Source organism: Athene cunicularia, unplaced genomic scaffold, assembly GCF_003259725.1.
Source record: "Athene cunicularia isolate RWA unplaced genomic scaffold, athCun1 SCF_2, whole genome shotgun sequence".
In the NCBI taxonomy this organism is placed as follows: domain Eukaryota; kingdom Metazoa; phylum Chordata; class Aves; order Strigiformes; family Strigidae; genus Athene; species Athene cunicularia.
This window is the reverse complement of record NW_020799266.1, coordinates 173,260-198,830: the sequence shown is the minus strand read 5'-3', so window position 1 is coordinate 198,830 and position 25,571 is coordinate 173,260. Positions and strand designations below refer to the sequence as shown.

The window sequence follows — 25,571 nt, the reverse complement described above, 5'->3', positions numbered from 1 at the left end:
GCCCCCCGCTGGCTCCCCAGACCCCAAACCCGGCAGGTGTCCCCCGCGGCCCTCCCGGGACCCTCCATGGCTGGCGGCTGCTCCACGCCGACCCTAGGGTCCCCCAAAGACGTGCTGACTCCCGCAGAGCCCCCAGCTGGCGGCCATTCCCCTGGGCCCCCCGTCCGCCCAGCCGGGGACTGAGAGCCCCGCAGCGGGACAGACGGACAAGAGCCCCGCTGGGGGGGCTGTGGGACAGACGGACAAGAGCCCCGCTGTGGGGGCTGCGGGACAGATGGTCCGGGACCCCCCCAAGCGGGACAGACACACAGAGACCATCACATCAAGACAGATCTGTGGGACGGGTGCCTCATAGCGCCACGTCCTCTGCCCCAGGAGGACAGACGGACTCTGACTCCTCAGGGACAGCCGCCACCTCCTCTCGCACCCACCTTCGCTGCCCCACACTGTGTACGAGGGTCGGCAGCTGCCGCATGAAGCCACCCCCAGCTCCACCAGCCCCAATACGTGACACGGGGGCATCTTTAGACAGAGCAGGGCCCAGTGTTTGCATGTGCAGAGACCCCAGCTGCAAGGTCCCCCCTTCACTTCTCCATCCTCCTAGTAGGAAAGAGTCCACTGAGGCCCCAAGCTGATTTAGCATCAAACACATTTATTTCACTTTTATTGAATACAAGAACAGTGAGCACACACGCATACACCACCGAGCACTGAAAAGGAGTATGACCGAAGGGGGGAGAGGGAGAACAAGGGAAGAGAAAAGGAGAATTAGTGAAGGAACAACAGAGCGTTGCAGTTGGTTGGTAAGGTGCTTCTCAAATAAAAATAAATATTATTGTTATTATTGTTGCTGTTATTATTACTCATGCATTTGCAGGCCAGGTTTGGAATGAATTTGTGGCATCAGGTAAAAACAGGCACTCGTGTCTCCCACCCCTTCCAACAGAAAGGCCCCTGGAAGAAGACAAGCAGTGATCAGCCATCAGAAACAGCAAGGTGATGGGCAGGCTGGGGGAGCTGAGCCTGTGGGGGCCTCAGTTGTTGCTGAGCAGCAGAAACCCACACCTCTCCAGGCGAACAAGCAGTGAGCTTTTTTTCTTTTTTTATTCAAAGCTTTTAAACACTGCCACCCATTAGACACGCTGCGGAAGCCAGGGACTGGATCTGCTCACTCCAAACATAACTCCTTTCAGTCCAAGCACACATCAAATCTAACTCCGTAAGGCCACTAATTTTAACAGTAACCGACTTTGGAACTATACACAATGTCAAAAGCAAGTATCTAGTTTCACAGTAGCCTCTGGTGGGTTGTCAAGGTGCCAAAGCCAGGTGAGCTCCTCCAACTATGAACCACTCAGTGTGCTGATGAACATGAGCACTGTGTGCAGACCGTGAGCCCGCCACCAGCCTGCCTCGCTATCTGAAAGTGCCACTGCTGATTACAGCTGGTTTGGGTGTATTGAAAAAAGAAAAGATAAAAAAGTAGCCTCTTTGCAACTGCCTTAACTTTTTTTTGGCTGGGGGTCTGGTCTCTAAAGGTAGCTGAAGGTGCTCAGAGGGAAGCTGGGGAGACCCTCATGACCTGGCAGCATGGTGCTAGCCAGCAGCTCTGCCCGTGTCCCAAGCAGCCTGTGCTCACACCTTTCACGCTTGCAGGAGAAACCTCTCTGCCAGGAGAACAGACTTCACGGGGACATACTAGCAAACAACTGGTGAATTGTGGCTGCCAGGGAGCAGGCTCTCTGCTAGGACAGCAAAGGCGGTGAGCGGGGTCTGCCCACAACATCCGCGTGGTGCAGGCTCTCCTGCTCGCTGTCATCCTCCGAGACGTTGCAGGACCTGGCAAAACGCACCTATTTCTGGGCACCGTCTGTGTGAGAGGTGGGAGACTAAAGGCAAAATGGTGCAGAATCGTGGGCCCTTCTGTTTCCACAGGAGCTAGAGACGATTCCAAGAAGGAAACCCGTTTATTTCCTTTCCTTTCTGATTTTGGTTCCAAGTCTACCCTAACCGCCTGGTTCACAGTGTACGAGGCCCTGGGCTTGGCCCATGATCCTCTTCCAAAGGCAGCCGTAGGGGAAGCCTGTGGCTAAAGGCTGAGCTGGGATGAGTTGGGGGAAGGCAGCTCCACTGACATCTCCTCAACATGTGCCTTCTTATGCAGAGGGCTCTCTCGCCCAGCCTGGGATGGCAGGGACGCTCTGCACTGATGGAAACAGCACTGTCTCTCCAGTGCCCATCCCCAGGCAGGTTGGGGGAAGGGTTGCCATTGCCCCACCATTGCTGCCACCAGCCCTCATTGCTGCCACCAGCCTCGGGCAGCCCCTGCCATCACACCCTGGGCAGTGGGGGAGGCAGGTCAGGAACAACCTCTCTGCCTTCGACCCTACTACAAAGCTCAAGTAACTTCATTACTGGGATCCAGAAACAAAGCAAAACCACCCCAACCACCAGCATGGCTCAGTGGGCTGGAGAGGAGTGATGAACGCGGTCCTGTGGCTGCCATCTTGCTCCCAGCTGACTCCCATGCTCTGGGTGGGGGCCGGGGAGATGATCCTGCCTACAGCTGCCAGAGCCGCAGCCTCAACCTCCCTCCCTGCCCCTACAAGTCACCACTGACCTTCCACATCCAACCACCATACACTGCAGATCAGCCGCCGGGACATCTGTCTCTCACCCTCTCCCCTTCCCCCCCTAAAACAGCAGCAGCTGAAACCTTCCCCGTTCTCTTCTTGCAGGACTGAGAGTCCCACGTGTGATCTAAGAGTCTCAAAATACACCAACCACAGTCAATCAAATAGTTAATAATTTAAAAATGTCGTCATTATATTTACCAGCACTGTTGAATTATTTCAGTATTGTTCCCTCCCTCCCCCCTCGTTATATATAATAATATACATAACTTAAATGCACATCCATATGAAACCCTACAGGCTGCTTTTTTATAAATGAGAAACCATATACATATCATTTGTTTTGTTTGAAATTAAATCCATTCTTAAATACCTTCAGAGAACAAGAGGTTGGACAAGTGCACAGAGAAGAAGATAAGGAAGGGAAGGGGAAGAGTTAACAGAACCCCAAAAGATGCAAAAGAACCAGCATGGAATGAGGAGAAGGGCGAAACAACACTTGAGAATCGGAAAATAACTCTAAGGTAATAAATTCAATGGTTTTCTCTCTTCTTTCCAGAGGTGGGGAATGGTTTTGCTTCTGCTTGTGTTTTTTTAGTTCAGTTTGCTTATTTCTTGCTTTGTTGCAAAGCAGTTTTCCTTTCCATTCAGTGTGCAACAAATGAACTCATGATTGTGTATTCTTTAATGTAACATGCAAGATGGTGGCTTATTGTGTTGTTAACAATATTATTGTTGTTATTTTTTTTAACCTTATTTTATCACCAATCCTGTAAATTCTTCTATTTTTCTGCAGAGGGTTGGCTTTGTTTGTTGGTGGTGGTGTTTGCTATTCATTTCCAGCATATAGCAGCAGTGCAAGGATGCATTTTGTTTCCTGTTTTTTATATATATATATATATATATATATGTATGTATATATATATATAATATATTTGCTATTCCTTTTTAAAAATTTTTGTCTCTTGCCAAGAACATTTCAGCCAGGATGTCTATGTCTTGCTGACAAATCCAGCATGAAGGCTCCTTCTCCCGCTGTTCTCCAGGTTTGAATACAGATGCCAACTTCAATGAATATGTTGGTCAAGATTCCTGTACAAGGCAGATGGAAATGACCAGTCATGGGGTGCTGATTTCTTTGGCTATAAAAGGGGTCCTCTTTGTATGAGGCCACTGCACAGTAAATTTGCAAACACTTGGGGCCACAGTTTGCATTTAATTACCAAGACCTCTGGCAATTAGCAGGAACTCTTAATTTATTGGGCTGGTGTTGGTGCATGGGGGAGATGAGGATGAGTCACTGCTCCCTTATTTTAAGCCATTCAATTAAAACTGGGTGGCTCCCTAAAGTGATGCTGAAGTGTCTAAGGCTTGTTTGTTTGTACTGTGTGACAGGAAGTAAGATTAGACAGATGCAAGAGCCTCTTCTGACCTTCCAAGCTGCAATGGAGCTGGTCGCTTTTCCAAGCTTAAGAGCTGCCAATCAAACTCTTCATATGATAAAGAAACACAAAATCATATTTTCAAAGAGGCCTCTCAAAATGCACCTGCAGCCTGGCTGGTGACAGAGCTGCTCATACATTTTTCAGCAGTGAAGCTGCTTTCAGAAGCTCCCCCTCTCCTTCCCACCATGCTCCTCCGCCCCTCAGCTGCTCTGACACAGGGGTCTGTTGGGCTGTGCCACCACCCAAGGGCTGCAGCAGCCCAGCTGATGGGGAGCAATGGGGGCAGAGCGGGGGGCTAAGAGTGGGGCAGGAGTGAGTCCTCAAACCAGCTTTTGCCCTGAAGAAAAATGTCTGGGGCTGTGACTGCTTTGGGGCATCTGCAGGGAGGCACAGACCTTGTGTGCTGCTGCCCGTACCTGCCTGTGTATGAAAGGACAACCTGGGGATCTGAATGGGCCTAAAGAAACCTCTTTTTTTACAAACACTGCTCTGATACTTTGGACTGGCTTTGCAGAACCTGCAGCCAAGTTTCTCAGCCCATCCACAAAACTGGTATCACCAGGTCCTTTCTTCTTTACATGCAAATGACTCTGACTCCTCTGCTGAGCAAGGTGACATCTGCAGAACTGCTTCTGGTAGCATGGCACTGGCTTTCTAACCACAACCAGGTGGCCATGCCCAGAGCCACCATCACACAGGGACAGCTGGTCAGGAGCGGCCTCTCTTAGTGCCAAGGAGCAGAAACACCTACCAGCACCTGCAGCTGGTGGGGATCAGAGACACTTGCCCAGTCACATGCACCCCTACGCAGCAGGTATAAATCCTACCTGGTAACTTCACCTACCTGAGGTTTCTTGTCCCTTTCCTCTGGAGAAGGTTCTGTTTCTCTGTATACCACAGCTTTGGTTACCAGCATGTCGGGATGTTGTAGTTTTGCTTCTTTGATTGCTAAAGCCAGTGCCTAGAAACCAGAAGGATGAAAGCATTTGTTGTCACTTCCCTTAAATCTGGTACGTTGCTCTCAGCCAGACAGAACAGGTGGACAGAAAGCAGCTGGAGCCCACCACTGGGAAGCTTCATGCACTGCCTTTCTCTTGCTGTTTTTTTTCTGTAGATCTGCGCTATGTACCAGGCTCCCTAATGAAACCCAAGCAAAAGGAACAGCAGTAATTCTCTCTGCATGAAAAACCTAGAAAAATCTACAGTAATAATCTAATTATATTTATTATAATTCTAAAAATGTCTAAGAATTATTTTAGAGCATTTTAAATACTTTAGCTCTTTATTATTTCTTCTTAAACAAAAAATCCCAAAGGGATAGGCCACAGGAAAATGACCCCGTGGCCCTAGACATCTGTGTCAATCCCTTTTATTTTATCATAAAAGTTTGTCACTTTTTGTTCCTCTTTTACAGAGGCAGGTGTCTCTACCATCACTTGCAGTGAGTCAACCTGTAATGACACTGTGTTGGAAAGAGAGGAATAACCTGCATCACTTTGGAGTATTTTCACAGAGAAAGGGCAACTGGAAATGTATTTTAAGAAAATAAAAAGGTGATCCCATCACTGGTCTCTGTGTTGGGATGTAACCTTTACCACTGCTCCACTGGGCACTGATGGGAGCTGGGCTGGGGCTTCACACCGGTGCCACTGCACCCTGTGGGGACCTGCACTGCCAGACAGAGCTGGTAGGTTTGGGGCATCAAGGGCCAGGTTTTGGAGAGAAGGGCTAAACAGGCACAAGCCAGAACCAGAAGCGTGTGGCACTGCAGCTGGGGGCAGCCAGAGCCGGGCAAGGCCAGGGCATCCTGCTCCTACCTGGTCCTGGTCCACATCCTCATCTCCTGTGATGATGATGCGCTTCTCTATTCGGGTCTCGGAAAACCCTCCTTTCACAGTCTGCACAACAAGAAGGAAAGCACTCACCCACAGCTCTCTGAGAAGCCAGCTCCTGGTAGATGTAGCTCTGCCCATGGAGGAAGGACACTGCCAGAATTGCCTTAGGAAGTCCCCCCATAATTTAGCGTATCTCCCACTATGCTAGACTCAGTGAGTGGTGAGAACTGGCAAGACACAGCTGGTCACAGGTGGGGAGGAAAGCAAAAGGCCCAGGTGGCAGGTACTGAGTCCCCTCTTTCCTGCCCAGCTCCCTCACTGAGCTTCTGCTTTCATCTATGTGCGCTTAATTTGGGAATGAAATGGCCATGGGCGAGGTCCTCTGATGCAGCCTCATCTCCTTCATTTCCTACCATTGCTCCCTCTTGCCTGTGCCACTCCAGCTCTAATAAACCCAAAGCACCCCATGCTAACACAGCTCCCATCACTGACACAAGGCCAGATGCTCCAGCACTGTCGCTGTGGGCTTCTTGGGCCAGGGGGACCTGGGGTCTGGTTCTAGGTGCATTTCGGAACGCTCACCCCTGTTGCACAGGCAGGGACGTGCACGCACGCTGATCAGCCTAATTCAGAATCCCTCCCACCCATGCAGTTGGCTTCAGGAGGTCAGTGATGTTGCGTGCTGCTCACCTTGTCACCCCAGCAACTCCCCGCCCTCCCAGTCTACCAAGGAGCAGAGGTGGTCACAACACGTTCCCAGTCCCCACAGGTGGTAGGCAGGGGATGAACACTCGATGCCTGGCTGTCCCTGCCTGCAGCCAGCCATGCTCATCCCTGGCTGGATGGGACAGGCTGACCTGGGCACTGGGCACTGTGCTGGCTCACCATCCCCCACGGGACAGCATACACTTTTTTGCCTTGTAAGGAGAAGAGGGGCATTTTCTGCTGGACCAACCACAATACAAATCCACCCATCCTCAAATTCCAGTGGCTTGTGTCAGGTTGCCCCCTCTGGAACTGCTCTTACCTTGGTAACGTGGGTAGTGGTAGAAGTGGAGAGGGTTTCCGCAGTGGCACTGAATATGCTGGTGAGCACTTCCTTCCCTGCGGAGCCGCTGGTGATCTGCAGGACAGAGAGCAGCAGCATCAGTGGGGCTGCCACAGGGGAGCCCCCAGCACTGGCTCCTGAAGAGCTGGGACCTTCCCAATGGCATGTACCTACTCAGCCAAGCAACAGAGGGAAGCAAGTGGCAAGGAAAAAAAAAAAAAGACACTGTGCTGTGCTTCCAACTGGACCTAGTTTTTTGGGGGGGCAGGGAGAGGTTTTCAAGGTACCCCAAGCCCAGAGCCCCAGGAAAGGGCCTCTGCAGCAAGGAGATGATTTCATGGCTGCATTTCACAGAATCATCTCAGTTGGAAAAGACCCTGAAGCTCCTCCAGTCCCAACCATGAACCTCACACTGACTGTTCCCAACTCCACCAGATCGCTCAGCGCTGGGTCAACCCGACTCTTCAACCCCTCCAGGGATGGGGACTCCCCCGCTGCCCTGGGCAGCCCATTCCAACACCCAACAGCCCCTTCTGCAAAGAAATCCTTCCTCAGAGCCAGCCTGACCCTGCCCTGGGCAGCTTAAGGACATTACCTCTTGGCCTGGCACTGGCTCCCTTGGTTCAAGAGACTCATCCCCCCTCTCTGCACCCTCCTGGCAGGGAGCTGTAGAGGGCCAGGAGGTCCCTCAGCCTCCTCTTCTCCAGACTAAACCCCGCAGTTCCCTCAGCCGCTCCCCAGCAGACCTGTGCTCCAGACCCTACACCAGCTCCGTTGCCCTTTTCTGGCCATGCTTGAGTCATTCAATGGCCTTTTTGGGGTGAGGGGCCCAAAACTGAACCCACTCAGCGAGGGGCGGCCTCACCAGTGCCGAGCACAGGGCTCAGATCCCTTCCCTGTCCCTGCTGGCCATGCTATTGCTGACACAAGCCAGGATGCCATTGGCCTTCTTGGCCACCTGGGCACACTGCTGGCTCATTATCAAACCCCCCAGGTCCCTCTCTGACTGGCAGCTCTCCAGCCACTCCTCCCCAGGCCTGTAGCCCTGCTGGGGGTTGTTGTGGCCCAAGGGCAGCCCCCGGCATTTGCCTTCAGTGAAACTCCCCCAGTTGGGCTCAGCCCATGGCTCCAGTCTGTCCAGCTCTCTCTGCAGAGCCTCCCCACCCTGGAGAGATCAACACTCCCACCCAGCTGGGTGTCATCTGCAAACTGACTGAGGGTGCCCTCGATCCCCTCATTTAGATCATCAATAAAGATGTTAAAGAGTTTCGCTCTTCCCCCTCTATCCTCAAGCCACCCTAAGTGCAGAGCTCTCAGCCTGCTTCTAGCTTTGTCCATCCCGCTTTGCACAGCAGGGATTGAGAAGGGTGTGCTGGTGCTCCCGGCTGCACAGAGTGACAAGCCTGGGGCACCACGTGGCATTTGGCCAGGCCTGACTCCATCAAAACAAGGCAACAGAGCAGAAGAACATTTTACAGAGGAAGGCCTGCTGCTGGGCAGGGTTGCTGATGGCCATGACCTCCACTGGGAGTCAGAAGACTTGGTGTGTGGCCTTGGGTGGCCAGGCAGAATACCCAGGGCTAAAGATATCTCAGCCTGCTATGTGACTTCACCAGGGACTGGGCTTTGTTTTAGGAATTATTCTCTCCCAGAAGACGCTCAAGGTACATATCTGGCACAGGAAAAAGGCCATGGGTAGGGGTTCCCCTGCCATCTTGCTCCCCAACCTTCAGAGCATCCTTTTGCTTCTCCCAGTACCAACACACCAGCCAAGGGTGTTGGGAACATGGAAGGGGACCCTGTGGAACCAACTCCAGCCCACCCCCAGTCCCCACAGGGCCGCCTCCCTCCCTCCCTCCCATTTGGCCTGGCTGGTGGTGCCACATCCCCCTCCTCACCGGCGAGAGGGAGCGAAGGTCTGTCGTGGGAACAGCCCCTTTCCCAGCCTTGGTGCTGTGGTCCTGAAAGAAAAGCAGATGATCACGTTGGCTCGGATGCAATGTGGGGGCAAACAAGGCAGGTCACCCTCTGCAGATATCCCCAGGGGGGAAGGGTTCCCCCCCAGCACAGCCAGCCCCAGTCACCCTCGCCGGAGCAGAGGGACCTCAGGGCACAGCGGGTCCCCCAGCACTCAAGGGGTCAGCCCTGCTTACTGAGGTCGCCAGTGCAGTCTCTGCGGTGCCAGCATGAGCAGTGGCTGTGGTGTCCCTGCTGCCCGGGGTGCCTCCTTCCACCTGCCAGGGCAAAGGAAACCTGGTGAGCCTGGAGGTGCCAGGGAAGGGGTGACACTCGCAGGGATGGTGCGGCCATCCCTGCTGCCAGAGAAAGCCAGGGAGGGCCATGAGGCCATGGACACGTGCAGTGCAGCAGGTATGGTGGCCATTGCCCTCTGGAGATTGTCCCCATGTGCCAGTGCTGCCCAGCAGCACAGCAGATGGAGCCAGGGACACACACAGAATATCTCTGGGTGGGCTTTGGTTTGGTATTTTGGGGATTCCAGCAATAAAAGGGTGATCAGAGGCCCCCTAACCCGCCCTCCCAGTGCTGCTGCCCGAGGACAGGTTTTGCTGGACTGAGGCTTGGCAGAGCCATTGGGGAGCAAGGCCACAGGAGGATGTAGCCACCATGTCACCTGGGCTGCCTCTGTGGTGCTGACCTGGTGGGGAGCAGAGCCATCTGCTTCAGGCTTCTTCATGCCTGGGCCCAGGCTGACGGTCACAGCATCCATTTTTGGTGCTGATGACTGCAGAGGAAACACAGCAAGTCAGGCACTGGGGTACGATGCCAACAGCCCTGAGTATCCTTATGCACCAGCCCCCATGAGCAGAGCATCTCTGCCCCACTCCTTGGCAGGTGCCACACGTTTGTTGTCCTTCAAGCCGTTATGCAAAGCCCTACCTAGGCAAAGAGCAGAGGCCAGGCTGCTGCCCTGGGCAGGTGGCCACCGTGCAAAGGGCCCTGTGTGACTGACATACCCCAAATCAGACTTGATGTTCTGTCCCTGGGGTTTTCAGGGATTTTTTTGGATACAGACACCATGGGTTATGTCACACTGGTCTTCAAAAGGTGAGTGACACCCACCAAATACATTTCACTTGTGCCCTGCAGCAGGTTTATGATCTGCACCAGCTCCTGGCGGCTGTGGTTATACCCAGGGAGTCAGAACTTCAGGGGAATGGAGACAGGTTTTCAGCGCTTCCTTGCTACAGGAATCTGGAGCTTCCAAGCACTCCTGCACAGGGTCTGCTTCGCCAGTACTCAGCATTCCTGAGCCAACAGCCTCCCCTGCCCAGCGATGGCCATGGGGCATGGTGGAGCTCATCATCCATGTCCACAGTCCCACTGTGACCCTGCATCCCATGGCACAAGTTTTTCAAGGTTAGTTCAGAGAAACCTCCCTCTAATTCTGCAGCTTTATCCTGGCTCCAGGTCTGGACTCACCCTGGCAGCTCCAGGCAGCGTTGGGGACTTACCTGTCAGGGCTGGAGGGCTGCCCCAGCGCTGACTGGGCAGGAGATGGCCCTGGCCTGGCACAGAGGCAAGGCTACATTTCGTCCGAGCTGAGGCTGGCTTTACTGTCCTCTCCCTGTGGCATAAACTCAACTTCCACATGCATGCTGCATGCATTTGTCTTCGCCCTGTTATAGTCACTCCCAGCACAGGAGTGACCCTCCACGAGCTTTGGAAAGTCTCCCACAGGCTACTCTGTAAATCCCTCCCAGACCTAGCACGACCAGAGAGATTAGTTGGCAGCACATTTCACTACACAAACTGGTCACTGACTTCATGCAAAACACAAGGACAGAACTGTTGGTTAGTGACACGTGCCTTCCCAGCTGCTGACATGCTGTAGTGGTGCAAGGGACAGGGTGGGCAGTCAAACACAGGGGATTACAAGATGACGATGACTTCTTATGGTTAGCAGCACGCAAAACACACGACATAGCCATGCAACAACAGACGACAGTGTGCGCCAGGGGAAAACAGCTACAGCGGACAGGAACCTGGGGATGTTTGAAAGCTAGCATGCTCTTCCAAACCAGTGTGGGAGTGCACATCAGCGAGTAATACTGGCCACCAGGACAAGGAACATGGAGGCATGATGCACTGAGACAGTCTCAGTGGAATGGTGTCCCTGTATACCTCTAGATGGGAGACATCTGGGCTGGGTTGGGAGCCCTTCTCCCCGCCTTTGACATCCTCTTCCAGTCCAGGAATTACTTTGTCAGTGTGCTGGAAGGAAACCAGGCCTTCGTCTTCTGTTTCACTTTTGTCCTTGTCCAGCTCAGGCAGGCTCCGGGAGATGTCCTCAAAGGCTGTGCCATGGAAGTCACCAATAACTGTGAAGTCCACCTCTGCTTCCAGGCTGGAGGTTGAGCTGACCGTGATGCTGGAGCACTTGCGCTCGATGGCCAGGTGGTTGTCCTTCAGAAAGACCGAGTCCTTCTCCTGGTCCTGCTCCTCGTCACCAGTGTCACTCTCAGGAGCTCTGTGCCGAGGTGGCTTAGCTTTCTCCTCAGCGCCCTCCCTCAAGCCCGCTCTCTGAATGAGACACAATGGCGGAGAGAGACGGAGACAGTGAGCACCACACGGCGTGGCAGCGCTGGCAGTGCCGACGGGGCAGAGGGGAGGAGGAGGAGGAGGAGAAAGAAGGCTGCAGCAAACATCACAGAGTAGAGTCAAACACAACTCAAGCATGGAGACTCAAACCTTTCTGACAGCAGCGACTTTGCAGGAGTGGAGTGGGGGAGAAGTGTTATTCAATCTGATTTTGCCAAAAGTGTATTGGTAATTAATCATCTCACAAAAGGGTCAGTCACACAGAAAAGCTTGGCCAGCTTGGGAGGCACGTCCGTGCACCCAGTGGAAGCAGATGTATGCAAAACAACAGGTCTGTTAAGAGACATTCAGAAACAGCTCAGATGCCAGTGCTATCGTATGTCAGTAAGGTTGGGCACTCAAAAAAAAACCCCAAAAACAAACGAAAGGAAAGAAAGAGAGAAGAGTTTGAAAGAAAAGGGCCCCACCAGCCACACGTGGTGAAGGAGAAGCGAAGGAGTGTGCCAATTCCACTGAGCATCTGCGTGGGCCCTGCGGAGCACCACCCCAGGGGGAGGAGGACCAGCCATCCCCCAGCCCTGCATGACAGGGCAGCTGCCTGTGCTGGGGAGTGAATCTGCTCCCCTACCACAACACCTCCCCTCCAGAGGCCTCATGCAGCCGGGGGTGAGTCTTAGGGATGAGCTGGTTGAGTGTTTGGTCAGTGTAATTGACAGCACGATCAGAGCCAAGGGATGACCTCCCTCCTCCCTCCGTTAGCTCTACACCAGACATGGACATACCTCTCAACTCCACCATCAGAGGGTACATTTGTCCTCGCCACACTTTGCCATGAAGCCATGGGAAATCTAGATCCATGCTGGACTTTGCATCTCACTCTAGGCAGCTCTCCCTTAGGAACAGCTCTAAGCCCACTGATGCCAGAGGAAACCCACCTCCTGAACTCTGGTCCAAGTGTTTGCAGCCAGAGCCACCCCTGCAATGGGCCAGGCTGTGCCAGCACAACCTTCCCTTGGCACTGCTGGGAGGTTGAGAGGTATGAGAAACAGGGTGTCAAAAAAACTCAAGAGGAACACACCTGCATACATGTTTTCGTGTGTGTGTGTGTGTATGTATAAATATATACATAACAGCTCTGCAATGGGGAGAGGAGCTGGAAGCACACAGCCCTCAGCTGGTTAATGTGAGCTTTCACACTACAGTAAGAAGCAGTTAGTAAAACAGCACTGAGACCTGGAAGACCACTGGAACAGCAGTCTTTAAATTCTCTTCTTTCAGGCTGGATTTTATTGACGGGTGAGATAAATCCTTTTCTTCCCCACCTGGTTCCTGAGATTTGCTCTGGATTAGAGAAAATGGTTAGTTGTAAGGAAATGAACTCTACAGGTGCTGATCTAGAGCTTACAAGAGCGAAGAAAGCTATTTCATCATCCAGCCACCAGCTTGCTGAAGACAGGGGAGGGTGGGTGAGGCTGGCGAGCTAAGCAAGAAGGGATATCAACATAAGAAATGCAAGGGTGAAGCTGGAAGCGTGGGCACGCTGCTGCTAGGTGTGTGTGCGTGTCTGTGACAGTCGCAGCTCCTTCAGCCACCCCCCGTCTCCCTTTCCTGCTCCTGGACATGAAGCTTGGGTGCCCGCTCTTGGGTTTAGCGAGCGGCATTCTCCAGGGAGCCAAAATGTTGGGGGGTTGGGGTGGGGGGGTGTCACAAAACAGAAGCTAATGAACCAACTGGCCAGCGGGTCTGCATTCAGCAAATAAGCCTGACCACACACACACATAAAAGGACAGGGGATGCAAAGCGACTGCTGTCAGTCAATGGATGTGTGAGGAGCCACCGAACATGATAATAAAGAGCCACACAACATGCGCATGAACTTTCCGTCCGGACAGTTCATTGGAAGAGTTACCACGGCTTCTGCCAGTGTGAGTTCGCAGCCAGAGTCAGGGGAGGCCAGGTCAGCACTGTCTTCTCCTTCGTGCTCCGGGTCAACAGAAACATCTTCCTTCAGAGAGAGAGGCTGGGAGGCGTCTCCCAAACCAGCCCCTTGCCCAAGGGCCAAGGAGCCCACACTGGATGCAGGTCCCACCGGAATGACTGGTGCTGCAGGTGCTGAGGCAAGGCCTGTGTTCAAAACCATATCTTGTGCCAGACCCATCTTCCCCCTTGCTTTTGCTGATGTCTCAGCTTCAGGCACATGCTCTTGTACCTCCTGGGCTGCCCTTCTCTCCGCTTCGCTTTGCTCGAACATCTTAATCTTAGAGGCTACTGAGGTTTTCCTGTAGCTCTCGCTGTCCTGCCAGCTACCTGGGGCCACAGTGACATCTCCATGCTCCTCTGATACTGGTCCTGTCCTCCCAGCCACACACATCAACAACCCAGACTCTGTTTGATGTGCCCCACTGCTCACATTCAGCTCTCCCCCACCTTCACAGATCAAGGTAGAGAGTCGGTATGTCTTGCTTCCTTGACACAAACCTGCTACAGGGGTGTGGGAGTGTGGGACATCAGCAGCTTCTTTGGGAGGAGACTTATCCTGCGAAGGATGCCCCAGAACACGGTCACTGTCCCTGGTGGTTTCTCCTACTGTAGGGCTCCTGCCCTGCAGATCTTGTCCCACATTAAACTCTAAGTCCCAGGATGGCTCTTGTCCTTTGAGATCTGCAGTGTGGAGCAGCCCTCTAGCCACAGAACCCTCTTGGGGCAGGTCTCTTATTATGGCCTCAGTCTGTTCCTCTGATTCTTCTGCCTTGGGAGGCAGCTCTTCCAAGCAAAGGCTTTTCTCAGGGGACAGTTCTTCCATCCCACAGCCTTCAACTCTGGTCAGCTTCCCTGATGTGGGCCCTATGTCCTGGGAGAGCTCTTTTATCATGGGCTTCTCCTCCTGGAGCGGCTCTTCTGTGGCAGGAACTTTCCTCTGGGTTGCCCTCACTGTGACAGGGTCCATGTCCTGGGCCACCTCCCCTGTGGCTGAGTCTCTGACCTGGATCAGCTCTGCTGCAGCATCTGAGTTTTGGGGTGGTCCTCCTGCAACAGGACTTGCACCTTGGTGTAGTTTCCATGCAGCAAAGCCCATGTCTTGGGGCTGTTCTTCAGACTCAGGATTGGTACCTCTGGGTATTGTCACTTCTGCTACAGGGCTGATGTCCTTGGGTGCTCCTTGGCTGACTACAGGGCTTGCGTCCTTGCGTGCCACCTCCACGGAGGGGTTCACATCTTTGGGTATGCCCACATCTCTTACAGGGCTGGTGCCCCGAGACAGGTCTCTACCCTCAGGCTCAGCACCTGGGGCTAGCTCTGCAGGGTCAGGGCTGGACTGCTGGGGAAAGGACACAGGGGTGGGAATGCTGGGTTTATCCCCTTCCAACCCTGCAGTGGCGTGAGGGTGGCCCTGCTGAGGCACAGCTGATGGAGGTGACTTGGTCTCTATCTCTTCCATCTGAAGAATCTCTTTGGCACTTTCCTCCTTGTCACCACCTGCTCCAATTCTTCCCGAGAGCCCCAATGCTGCTGTGCTGAAGTCCAGGCTCTGCACTGGGCTCCCTCTGTGCTCCTCAGCCTTGTGGCCATCCCCTGCCAGGCCACATGGCTTCAAACCTCCCATTGGGCTTTGCAGATCCACCTCCTCTGGTCCCACCTCTTGGGACCACGGCAGGGCTTTGCCTCCCTTGAGTGCTTCACAGCCTGTCAGATGAGCAGATGCTTTCTCTTGGTGTAGGGACAGCCCTTCCTCCCACCCTGAGGTGGGACATCCTGTCCCGGGCTGCTCTGGTGCTTCAGCAGGTTTTCCAGACACTGCCCTGTGTTGCTGACTGGCTGAGGAAGAGGGTTGGAACCCTTCTGCCGCAGGTGCCGCATGCCCAGATCCCTCCCTGGACACGTTCACAGGGGCTTCTGGTCTCTCCTCCAAGCCAAGCCATCCACTAGTCTCCAAAAGCAGGTGTGCTTTACTATCCTTCTCCTCTCCCTCTGGATCTCCTAAGTAGATGATCCTCTGGGTTGCAGAAGTCTCTGAGCTGTCATCACTAGCCTTCACTTTAATTTTAACGAGCTCTGTGCCTGTGGCTGGCACTCTGGCCTCCTGCTTCCTGGAGGCTGCAGAAGAACACTGCTTGGAGATCACCTCACTTTCTCCCTGGGGAGGCTCTGGCCCCAAATTATTTGCCCTTTGCCTCTCCTCAGGCTGCTGACATGGTTTGGGCAGACCTGGCTCACTGGTGGTTGCTTCCTCGCTCTGTTCTTGGGGCTCCTCCTCTGTGCTCACAGCTGGCAGGCGCTCTGCCTCCTGTCTGGGCTCCCCGCTGGTTTCCTTTTCATAGATCTCATCCTCCCAGACAGACTCAAAATCCTCTGGACTAGCAATCATTTTTGCTCTTGTCCGGGTATCCAGGGCTGCATCTGCTGGCTCTTCCTGGCCTGCCATTTCCTTGGCTTTCCCTACTGCCATCTCCACTTTCGATATGCTCTCACTCATTTTCACCTCTGAAGTACCTGCATGTGTTTCTTCTTTCTTGACTCCCAGAGCTTTCTTTAGAGCTACTGCTTCCAGCCTAGGAGTTTCTCTCTCTATAAATACCCAATGCTCCGAGCCCTGCATTGCAATTGGAGCAAGAAGAGTTAGCATCAAACATACTTTACCTAACAGCTGATGACTGCTGTCATGAGTTAGAGAAAGCTGATCTGCCTCAGACAGGACTGTCTGAATGATTACTATTATTCATGCAAGAGTTGAGGTAGGGTCTATACAAAGAGCCTGGCAACTCGCTGATGGAGAGAAGTGACTGAAAATAAGGGGTCTGATGCTGTGACGGGGACTGAGATGCTCTATCCTCTCCAGGGACCACTTTTTGGGTGGTGGCTCACTGACATACCTGCAGTATCTGCAGGTTTCTTGGAAGTACAGAAGTGGGAGCAATGCTCCCAGCAGACGCATTAGCAACCATCAGGGTTATCTCTCATGAGGCAAGGGAATGCAGCTGGTTAAACCCAACGGGGACTGCCTGTCTGACTCCTGTTTTCCACTAGCTCTAGCAATTTCCATGAGCAAAGGGTGAGATTTCATTGTAGGCAACAGTCTCTGTTTTGAGTAGATTCACTCTCAGCTTCATCCATGTGCCCTAAGACTACACCAGGAGCATGAGAAAGAAAAGAAACCACCTTTAGGCATGAGAAAGGCCCTTTCCCCTTCCTACCAGATGCTGCAGCTCAGATTCACTCCAAAGTCTGTCTTTCCTTTCCCGATAGCCAGGGAAATCTCATCAGAAGCAATTATTTAGCAGAGGTTTGTAGCAATGCTGAAACCAAGTGGTTCAGAAAATGTAACCTGTAAAAGGTTACCTGTGAAGTGTAAAAGAAGACCCTGGGCTTGGCAGCTGAGACAGCTAGGGGTTCTGCAGCAAGGATCAAGCAAAGATTTTGGAGCATCCCGCAGCAAGGATGCGGTGGGTATGTAATATATGCCACAGTGTATCTGCAGTGCTGCACATGGGAGGATGCCAGGTCCCTGCTACTGTCACAGCTTTGTCCTGCGAGACAGCTAAAGACTCCACAAGTGACAAGAACAAAGCACTGCTAAAATCCAACCACTTCTGGAACAGAAGGTAGAAAATAACTCATGACAAGACAGCAGCAGGAAAACACTTGTGCTGAGGAAACTCAGCAGCCTCCCCAGCCATCCTACTGCAGGCAGCACACACGAAGGGCAACGCTGCAGGCACAGTCCTGTGGAGGTGGGCACAGGGCTGGCTCTGCCCATGACACAGGCTGCCGGGGCACCAGCCTGCGGGCAGAGACAGCGTCACTTCTGCAGGCTGGGCAAGACTGACCTGCTGTGGCACCAGGATGCACTTTGGCCCCAGAGAGCGGGGGGGACTGGTTGCCTGCTCTCTGCTCAAACTAGGAAAAATAATCCATGAAAACGTGAGCCATGCCCCAGGCAGGGGTGTCAGGGTGAATGTTTGGAGCAGTTGCACTCAAAATGGAAACCTAATAACTGATATTGAATAAGGGGAAACAGGGGAGCAGATGGAAGCAGAGTGAGAAGGAAGGGAAAAGAAGATGAGATTAGAGAGAGAGAAAAGACGAAAACTGATTATTAGTGGAAGGGCTTCCACAAGGAGGGGAATCAGAAACTGGTGAAAGCCCCATGCTGCTGCCTTCCTCATCAGGTGCCAAAGCAAGCAAAGGTCCCTAGGCACAGTGCCCCAGGCCTTGCCCGGGCAGCACACACCCCTGCCCCCCTGCCATGGGCTCTGGCAAGAGCATGGTCGCCCCCTGAAAATCCCCCAGTGAGCTCCTGGGTGGGAGGCTGCCCACACGTCCAGCCCACTGCAGGCCCTCTGCGAGAACGCTGAGCCGCCTGAGCTCAGAGGTGACTGCAGGCTCCTTGCGCTGCTGGCAGGGACAGCCACTGCGGTGGCACGTGTGCGCTGCAAGCCATGCCACACACACAGCAGTAAGGGCACCCTCCTCCACAGATGGAAGACAGACCCCTGCCAGGGGCTCTGCCAGGGCACCTGCACCCGGCCACAGCCAGGCAGTCCCGTCTGGAGGAGCAGCTCTGCAGGAGACCTGTCCCATGCCAGCTCCCCACAGCATCACTTGCACAAGCCTCTCCGATATCCCTTTACCCTGCACTCTCAAGCACCATCTGCTCTCCAGGCCCCTTCCTCCACAGCAGCCTCCAATGACAGTTTTATTTCTTCCTAGTCCATGGAAATCACAAGAGGCAGTTGGTGACTGCCAGGTTGCACCTAGGCTTTTCACAGTTGAGGCTGACCATGAAAGCAACATTATCACTAACTTGGCGGCTGCATTCAGCCTGCCGGGAAGCCCAGGTTGGTCTCTGACATTCCTTTAACACCCGTCTTCCCATTCAGTAGCAATGCTTGTGAGCAATTCAACCAGAAGACTGATTACTTTCCTGAGGGAACAGGGGCTTCTCATTGCTGAGCCCTTTCCGCAGCCAAGGCAAAGACAGACAGGTGGTGAACACATGTACAAATCTCTTTAGTGAAGCCCTCTCGTCCCCTTCTCTGGCCACAAACCAGAGTTCTGTGGAGGAGACCTTCCCTGGACAAAAATGATGAGATTCTTCAGGCTCCCTTCTCTGAGTTAAGGCTTGAGATATATGTTGTAGATCAAAAAGCCTTAACACAAGTCTTCTGAAGCCTGGAACAATGTGTTCTTCCATGGCAGGACCTCTTAACCAGTAAGGAAAACCCAAAAGCTTCAGGTTTATTTCCAAACCAGTTTCCTTTGCCTCAAACTTTGTTGGGATGAACACAGCCCACTCCAAGGGAACTGCTCTGTGGTGTGATCTGAACTCTGGCTCAATGCCAGCTCCAGCCACAGCTCTAGCTCCACAGCTAACGGCAGCCCTTGTGTCTCCAGAGCTTGAGGACTCAGGGATGTTCAGAGCAAATACTTGAGTATGTCCTCCAGGAAAGAAGAGAGTTTCTGGAGCTTTGGAGATCAGCAGTCTGGCAGGACTGTGTGCCAGTCCTGTGTGCCAGAGTGTGTGCCAAGGCAGGAGCCAAGTCTAAGAAGTGATGATGCTGGGAAGGGTCTGTCCATAGAGCAACCTTGACTTCCCAAGGGATAATTTACTTTCACACTTCCCCCCTGACAACACATCTGCTCTAGGAACAGGAGCATTTGGGAAAGCCATTTTCCCTGTGGCCTAAGCATCACAAGAGAGAGTAAGCTGGTAGAAAGGAAAGAAATGATGGCATAGAGCAGAGACAGCCTTCTGCCCCTGTCAACAAGGCCCTTTGGCATCCATCAATGTCCCTGCCACCAGAGAGGAAAGCATGAGCTTCATGAAAAGGAGGGGAGAATGAGTGAATCTGAGACAACAGACTGAGTTGCTTTGTCACCCAAAGCCAAAGAGATTCCTGTCATCTCCCAGCTCAGCATTCTGGTCCTCCAGCAGGAGTGAGGAAGCTGGAGACGCGTGTCACTGGGGGTGACTGATATCCCAACCTCAGCGGCTCTGAAGCTCATGAGCGCTGAGGGACTTTCTGGCTGAGCATGATGAGAGCTCCAAGCTCTGCCTATGTGCTGTCCTCATGTCATTACTCTCTCATGGCCATGAATTCCTCCCCTGCTACCAGAGGCCAGGGGGGTACAAGTTCTCACATATCAACTGATGAGTCTCAGCCACTAATGCCTGGAGAGAAATCTTGGCACCTGCACCCCAGCGCAGCCCTGGCATCCCAAGGGTCTGTGGAGGGCTGAGGGGAAGACTGTCCACATCAAGAGATGTGTGTGCACCTCAATTCTGCTGTTTCTGTCCTCTGTCATGTAAATACTGGCACGTAGAGGGTCCCAGCATCGATCAGGAGATGCACTGCAGAGCCCAAGCTTCACTGAAGGTGCCTGTACCCTTGCTGAAGCCTGAGGCTGTGCTAAAGCCCTCACTCACCCCCACACTGCCTCCTAGGGACACGTGCTCCAGCCAGCCCAGGTTCAGGTTCAGCCTTGCTGACATTGGCAACTTCTGCACTAAGGGAGATGACAGGGAGCAAGAGTGGGACCAGCCTCGTCTGCCCCCCTGCCTGAGGCTCCTGGCTCCTGCCTCCTGCTCCGCTGTCTTCCCTGGGGGCACTCAGACAGGACATGTATCCCAGAACTGCTGAGCACCACACTGCAGTGTGGCTGAGCAAACCACACCAGAACCAAGTCTCAAAGACTATTTTCTTCTGCTCAGTAGTATTTCCTCCTGGCTGTCCTGGGAAACAACCACCATCACACGAGATAAACCCTGCACGCAAGCAGTGCTGAGAGCCCACATTCCTCACCCGTGGGCACTGCACAAGGACATGGAGGGTAGCATGACCCAACTTTGCACAGGCATTAAGTCCCACATTTCTGATGCCTCCAAAGATGCCCTATTTCAGGGTGCCTGGGCTGGAGAACTGCAGCCAAAGTGAAAGCACAAGGGATCGCTGAAGACAGCTTGTGGCTGCCTGTTTGCTTGCACCCACAGAGTACCTGTGCCATAGGGTCAGCACTGGCCTCCAGCATGGCCCCCTCACCCAGCACACAGCCAGGCTTGGGGGTGCACATCAGGGCTCCACTGGAAGGTCCCTGTCCAGACCCTGTCTCACAGCCCAGAAGGAACAGTCAGGGGAGCAGATTTCAGCAACAGCCCTGTCCTGGTGAGGGATCCTGCCCATCGCTGGAGAGGGGACCCACCCAGGGGGGCCAGCGATTGGCTCAGGCTCTGCTCAGAGGGCAGGAGCCACCTTGGCAGGCCAGAGGGCCCCATGGGGGGGAAACGGTGAGAGAGAAGGGTGGGAAGAGGAGGATGGTGACAACCTCAGGAGAGGAGACAAGGCTTTTCTGCGTGAAAGACTCCATGCTTAGGGAAGCTCCATGCTCAGATGCAAGATCGTCTAGGGTGTCCTCTTCCATCGTCTGTGCCAGCATGGAAACCCCAGCACCCACAGGGAAAGAGAGAGAGAGAGAGAGAGAAAGAGAGACAGAGAGAGAGAGAGAGCACATGAGAAGGAATGAAGGAACAAATGGTGGGTAGGTGGATGGGTAAATGGATGGCTGGGTGGATGGATGAACAGAGGTCACAGCTATGCCAGCTCTAGATGCTCCATTTACAACTCTGCACTTCATGTATTTGCTTGTAAAAGAGATATGGGGTGAAGTCCCTCTTCCTCTTCCCAGCTCAGTGCTTTGATGAGGGGCTGTGAGTTCACCTCTGCCCAGGTCACCCTGCAGCCCCAGGTCTCTGGTCAGTGCTGGGGACCAGCAGGCGCATGTGCACATCACGAAACCCCTGCAGAGAGCCCCTGGCCAGCCGCCCTGCACCACGCACCCTCCCCACAGCCCAGGCCCACGGCCTCACTTGCTTTCTGCAAGACTGTCCCGAGAGGAAGCCAGGGCAAAGCGGACCCCACACATGGCACCCACCCTGTCCACAGCCATGCCCACGGGTGCGGGCACAGGACAGGCTCCAGAGTCCCCACAGGGAGAGGAGAGCAAGCAGAGAGGGTCCCTGGCAGGGAGAGGGCATCCAGGCTGGGAGCAGGGATGCCCTTGCCACACACTGCCTGTGCTGAGCCAACCAGGAACCCAGCACCACAGAGCACCCAACTGTGCCACATCCTCGCACAGCACTGGGGGCTCTGCGTGTCCCAGCAGCCCCAATTCCAGCTCCCCAGGTGCTTTCCTTTCACACTCACGGCCCCACCGCAAAGCCAGCAGGAGGAGAGGGCATGCGTGCAGGATGCCAGCACGGCACTGCTCACCCCTCCACTTACTCCCACCACCCAGGTCCCAGCAGGTGAGAGCACCATGGGTCACCTCTGCAAAGCTGCCGCATCCTGCTCTGCTGAGGACACTCCCTGGGCCAGAGCTGCACCGAACACTGCCATGTAGCAGCCCAGCTGGGACAAGGGGTGAGGAAAGCCCTATCCCATGGGCCAACAAAGCCACAACCCAACTCTCAGGTACACTCCCAAAACACAGCCCTCAGAGAAGGATGAGAAGTGCAACTCCATGCAGTGTCTGAGCACAAAGGGACATCACTACCAGGAATGTGAAAACGGTTAGCTCCTTACAAAGCTTAGAGACAATAGCCTGGCCAAAGGCCTCCTCCCTCCACCCCGTGTCCCCAGCATGTCATTTCCACCATGCTGTCCCATGGTAGCACAGGAGGCAGAGATCCAAAGCCCAATAGCTGAGGAACATCTTCACGCAAACAACCTGATCCCCTCTATAAGAGAAGCAGTGGAACAAACCTCGCTGGCCTTTTCTGGGGTTCCCTTTGGTGTTTCATCTTCATGCCTGGGTGAGGAAGAGGCTGGCGAGGAAGGCAGCCTCCTGTCCCGGTCCCTGTGAACCAGCTTGCTGTTAGGCTCCTTCAGGGTCCGTTTCAGTTCATTGATGCTGGCCTGATGCTTCAGCAAAACATCTTCTGGCTTGTCTAAAAACTTGGGGAAGGAGAGATGAAGAGAACTATGATTAAAGCACCGGCCAAGGCAAAAGAGATGAGTGGGGGCACTGGGAGGGTTTGCTTCACACTGGAATTTAGGGTCTCAAAAGCCAAATGAACAGCATGTCAGAGCACCCTGATCTGCAGTTCTCACTAAGACCATTGCAGGGAGCAGCAAAAAGGCAGTACGTAGCTGAACGCGCGTGGCAGGCTTCCCCCCCGTGCAGGGCACAGCACGCCCCTTTGGCATCTCCAGCACAGCCTGCTGAGGACAAGCTAAGCCACAGGGAGGAAGAGAGTGGGCTCTCACTCGGGATCAGCAAGGGATTGGACCCTGTTGGAAATACCAGCAGCCTCCTCTGCTGCTCTCCTGTGTCGGGCACAAAAGGAGCCGGAGCTTCTGTCCCAGCAGGGCAGGGAACCAGCATTTCCAAGGGAGCTCCTTCAAAGTGGGCTTCTGCCAAAGGGCAGGAGGTGAAGTGCTGGTCAGAGATGTCCAGCATGGATCACCATGGGCCAGCCTGGGCCCAACAGCAGCCTGGGGTGGGGTGCGGTCTGTCCTGCTGTGGAGAGAGGACAGCTCAAGAGCACTCAAGTGCAAGGTGGCGTTTAGGCGTTTGAGCATCGTTTTGTGACGATGGCACAGGCACCAGGGTGGCTCCCCTCGTCCTGCCACAGAGGTGGGCAAACTGGCTCAGAGCAAGAACCAGTAAGAACCCTGGCTTCTCTTTCAAACTCAAACCTCTTTTGAGGTTCGAAAGGAGTCACCTAAAACACCTCTCCGGTACTCTCCTCATCAACAGCCCAAGAGAGTCTCATGAAAAACCCTACCAAATTTTCCACATCCTGAAGGCTCAGTGCAACTCATGAAAAAGCTCCCCTCGTGGATCCGTGTGTCTGAGCCGTGGAGAAGAGCTTTGTGGTTTGCCCACCTCTGGGCTCGGGGTGTGCCAGGGGAGCAGCACATGCACATGCAGCGAGGTAAGCAATGAGGTGGGCAGGGGAGGGACTGGGATCGGTGCCCACTGCCCTGGCGGGGTCTGCCCTGCGGTGCCGAGTGGGACAGTGAGGGCTGGGTGATGCCAGCACAGCTAACCCCATCTCTTGGCCGTGTTTGCCAACAGCTCCAGCAAGAATCTATGTCCCACTGTGAGCACAGGGGAAACCCCCGGGGGGCAGCCGTGGATTTTAGGCTGGGATGAATCATTCCTGATGGGGGGGCCACCATGGATGTGGGAGTTTGTGCAGGGGAAGGCACAGCCTCCCTCTTCTCTGTGACAGCCTGCTCTCAGGGTGGGCAGCTGCCCTCTGGCACAGGGTGCCAGTGCCTGCCCCCACGGGCAGCAGAGCAGGCGCTGGAGGCAGATCAGACTCATTTGCCATCGGCGGGGTGGGATGGCAGCTCGGCGCAGTGAGGAGCTCCAGCCCTGCTCTCTGTGGCGGAGAGCCACGCTGAGGAAATTAGGGCTGGGGTGACTGTGGGCAGCTGCGGGAGCACAGAGCCGCTGGGCAGGGCAGGCAGCGGAGGCAGGTCGGGTCCGGCAAAAGCACAGCACGGGTTGGGGTGCCAGCAGGAGCGATGGGACCAGCCTCCACAGGAGAGCTAGGGCTGCAGGGCTGGACGGAGAGAAGACACGAGGCGAGGACATGGCAGAGCCAGTAACACGAGCAGAAGCCAGGTCTTCCCAAGGACTCAGCGTGGGGGCCTGGCCGTTGCGCCTTGGGAGGGCTCTTGCTCACATGTACGATTAGGACTACCTTACTTAGTGGGATAGAAGATGCCGTGCGCACGCTGGGGCAGATCCCCAGCTGTCTGCTCACTGGGCTTCTCTAGCATCCAACCCCCTGCCCCGGTGCATCTTGTATTCCAGTAAATAGGGTGACACACAGTGTTGCTTTGGAAAGGATGGACAATATGATGCACCAATGAGGACTAAGATACTCCAGAGAGAATACCTCCTGCTTGTGCCTGGGGGTTGTTTCGTGCTCCGGCTGGCAGCAAAGAGAGGGTTAAAAGTAACCAGCAGGGTCAGTCGAGGGAACTTGTCACACACATCACAGTTAAGCTGATGGGCTGGTAGGTGCAGAAGGACCGGACCCCCCCTCCCCTCGCAGCATGTGGCTGAAATGGCCTGAGGTGTCCCACGGTTAGCCTGGGGGCCAGGGCAGGGAGCGGGTGGGCTGTGCCTGGGCAGTGGCAGGCACGAGTGTGCACTGGTATGCCTGGCCTGTCCCCATCCTTGTCCTGGAACAGGGCTGCTCGCAGGTCCAGCCCTGCCTGGAGACGAGCCTCGAGACCACCTGGAGGGTGCTGGAGAATCAGACTTGAGCCAAACCCCAGGACAGCCCCATTTTCACCAGCGAGGCCAAGAGTTGTGTCCTAAGGGTCCCACCAGCCTGGGGCAGAGATGGCAGATAAAGGGCTGCAGGGGACCGTGCCCCGAGATGACCCTTACTGCCTGCAGCCCAGCCCTGTTGCCTGTGCCCAGTCCCCTGCCTGCCCTCTTCAGGTGTGATCCAGCCTACCCCTCAACATCCACCCTCCTCTGCCCGCCTCATCTGTACCTTTAGCTCCTTGATTTTCGTTGGGGTGGTCACCTCCTCATCCTCTGTCTCGGACCGTCTCCTGCTGCCAAACTCACCATCCTCATCCCGCTTCTCGCCCTCCCCTCTGCCACAGGGATGCCGCTGGGGTCAGCCTCCAGAAGGAAGCCTAATGGCTGCTGTAACCCTGCCAAACGAGCCAAAGAGCTCACAGAGACGAGCCAAACAGCATCCCCCCTTGCTCCCGCCAGCGAACCAATCTCCCACCCCCTCCCCAATTTGGGGCATACCTCCGTCAAGGCTGCGAGACATGGTGTACCGTTTGCTGGAGGAGCGCTCGAAGAAGGGAGCCGGGCGGTCAATGAGGGCACTGGCCTGTCGTGTCTGCGCCTGCGTCCGCCCGCTGTAGCGAAACTTGGAGCCCATCACCAGGAAGCCCTTGGGGGGTGGCTCTGGGGACACCAGCCTAGGGATGAGAGAGGTGGAGTGTCATCAGCAAGCCCCAGCCATGCCCCATGGTGCTGCTCCCCATGTGTATCCACTGCTGCAGAGGCA

General features: G+C 54.5%; 2 protein-coding genes across 4 annotated transcripts in view; both read right to left on the bottom strand.

Moving 5' to 3' along the window:
• Positions 1-1,089: 1,089 nt before the first annotated feature.
• LOC113490649 lies at positions 1,090-25,151 on the bottom strand (the record flags this gene model as incomplete). Its single annotated transcript, XM_026867206.1, has 14 exons — positions 1,090-3,725; positions 4,923-5,039; positions 5,896-5,976; positions 6,941-7,036; positions 8,860-8,922; positions 9,115-9,195; positions 9,618-9,704; positions 11,105-11,503; positions 12,755-12,862; positions 13,431-16,112; positions 20,843-20,941; positions 22,279-22,470; positions 24,429-24,464; positions 25,038-25,151. Coding segments are annotated over 14 exons (4,164 nt in total), but the record flags the coding sequence as incomplete, so codon positions are not given.
• LOC113490644 (band 4.1-like protein 1) overlaps positions 25,146-25,571 on the bottom strand; it is a 36,040-nt gene continuing 35,614 nt past the window's right edge. For all 3 annotated transcript variants that reach the window (XM_026867188.1, XM_026867190.1, XM_026867189.1), the window contains one exon: positions 25,146-25,482. In XM_026867188.1, the coding sequence (XP_026722989.1) occupies positions 25,167-25,482 (316 nt within the window). In that variant the 3' untranslated portion in view covers positions 25,146-25,166. The remainder of the gene's footprint in view (positions 25,483-25,571) is intronic.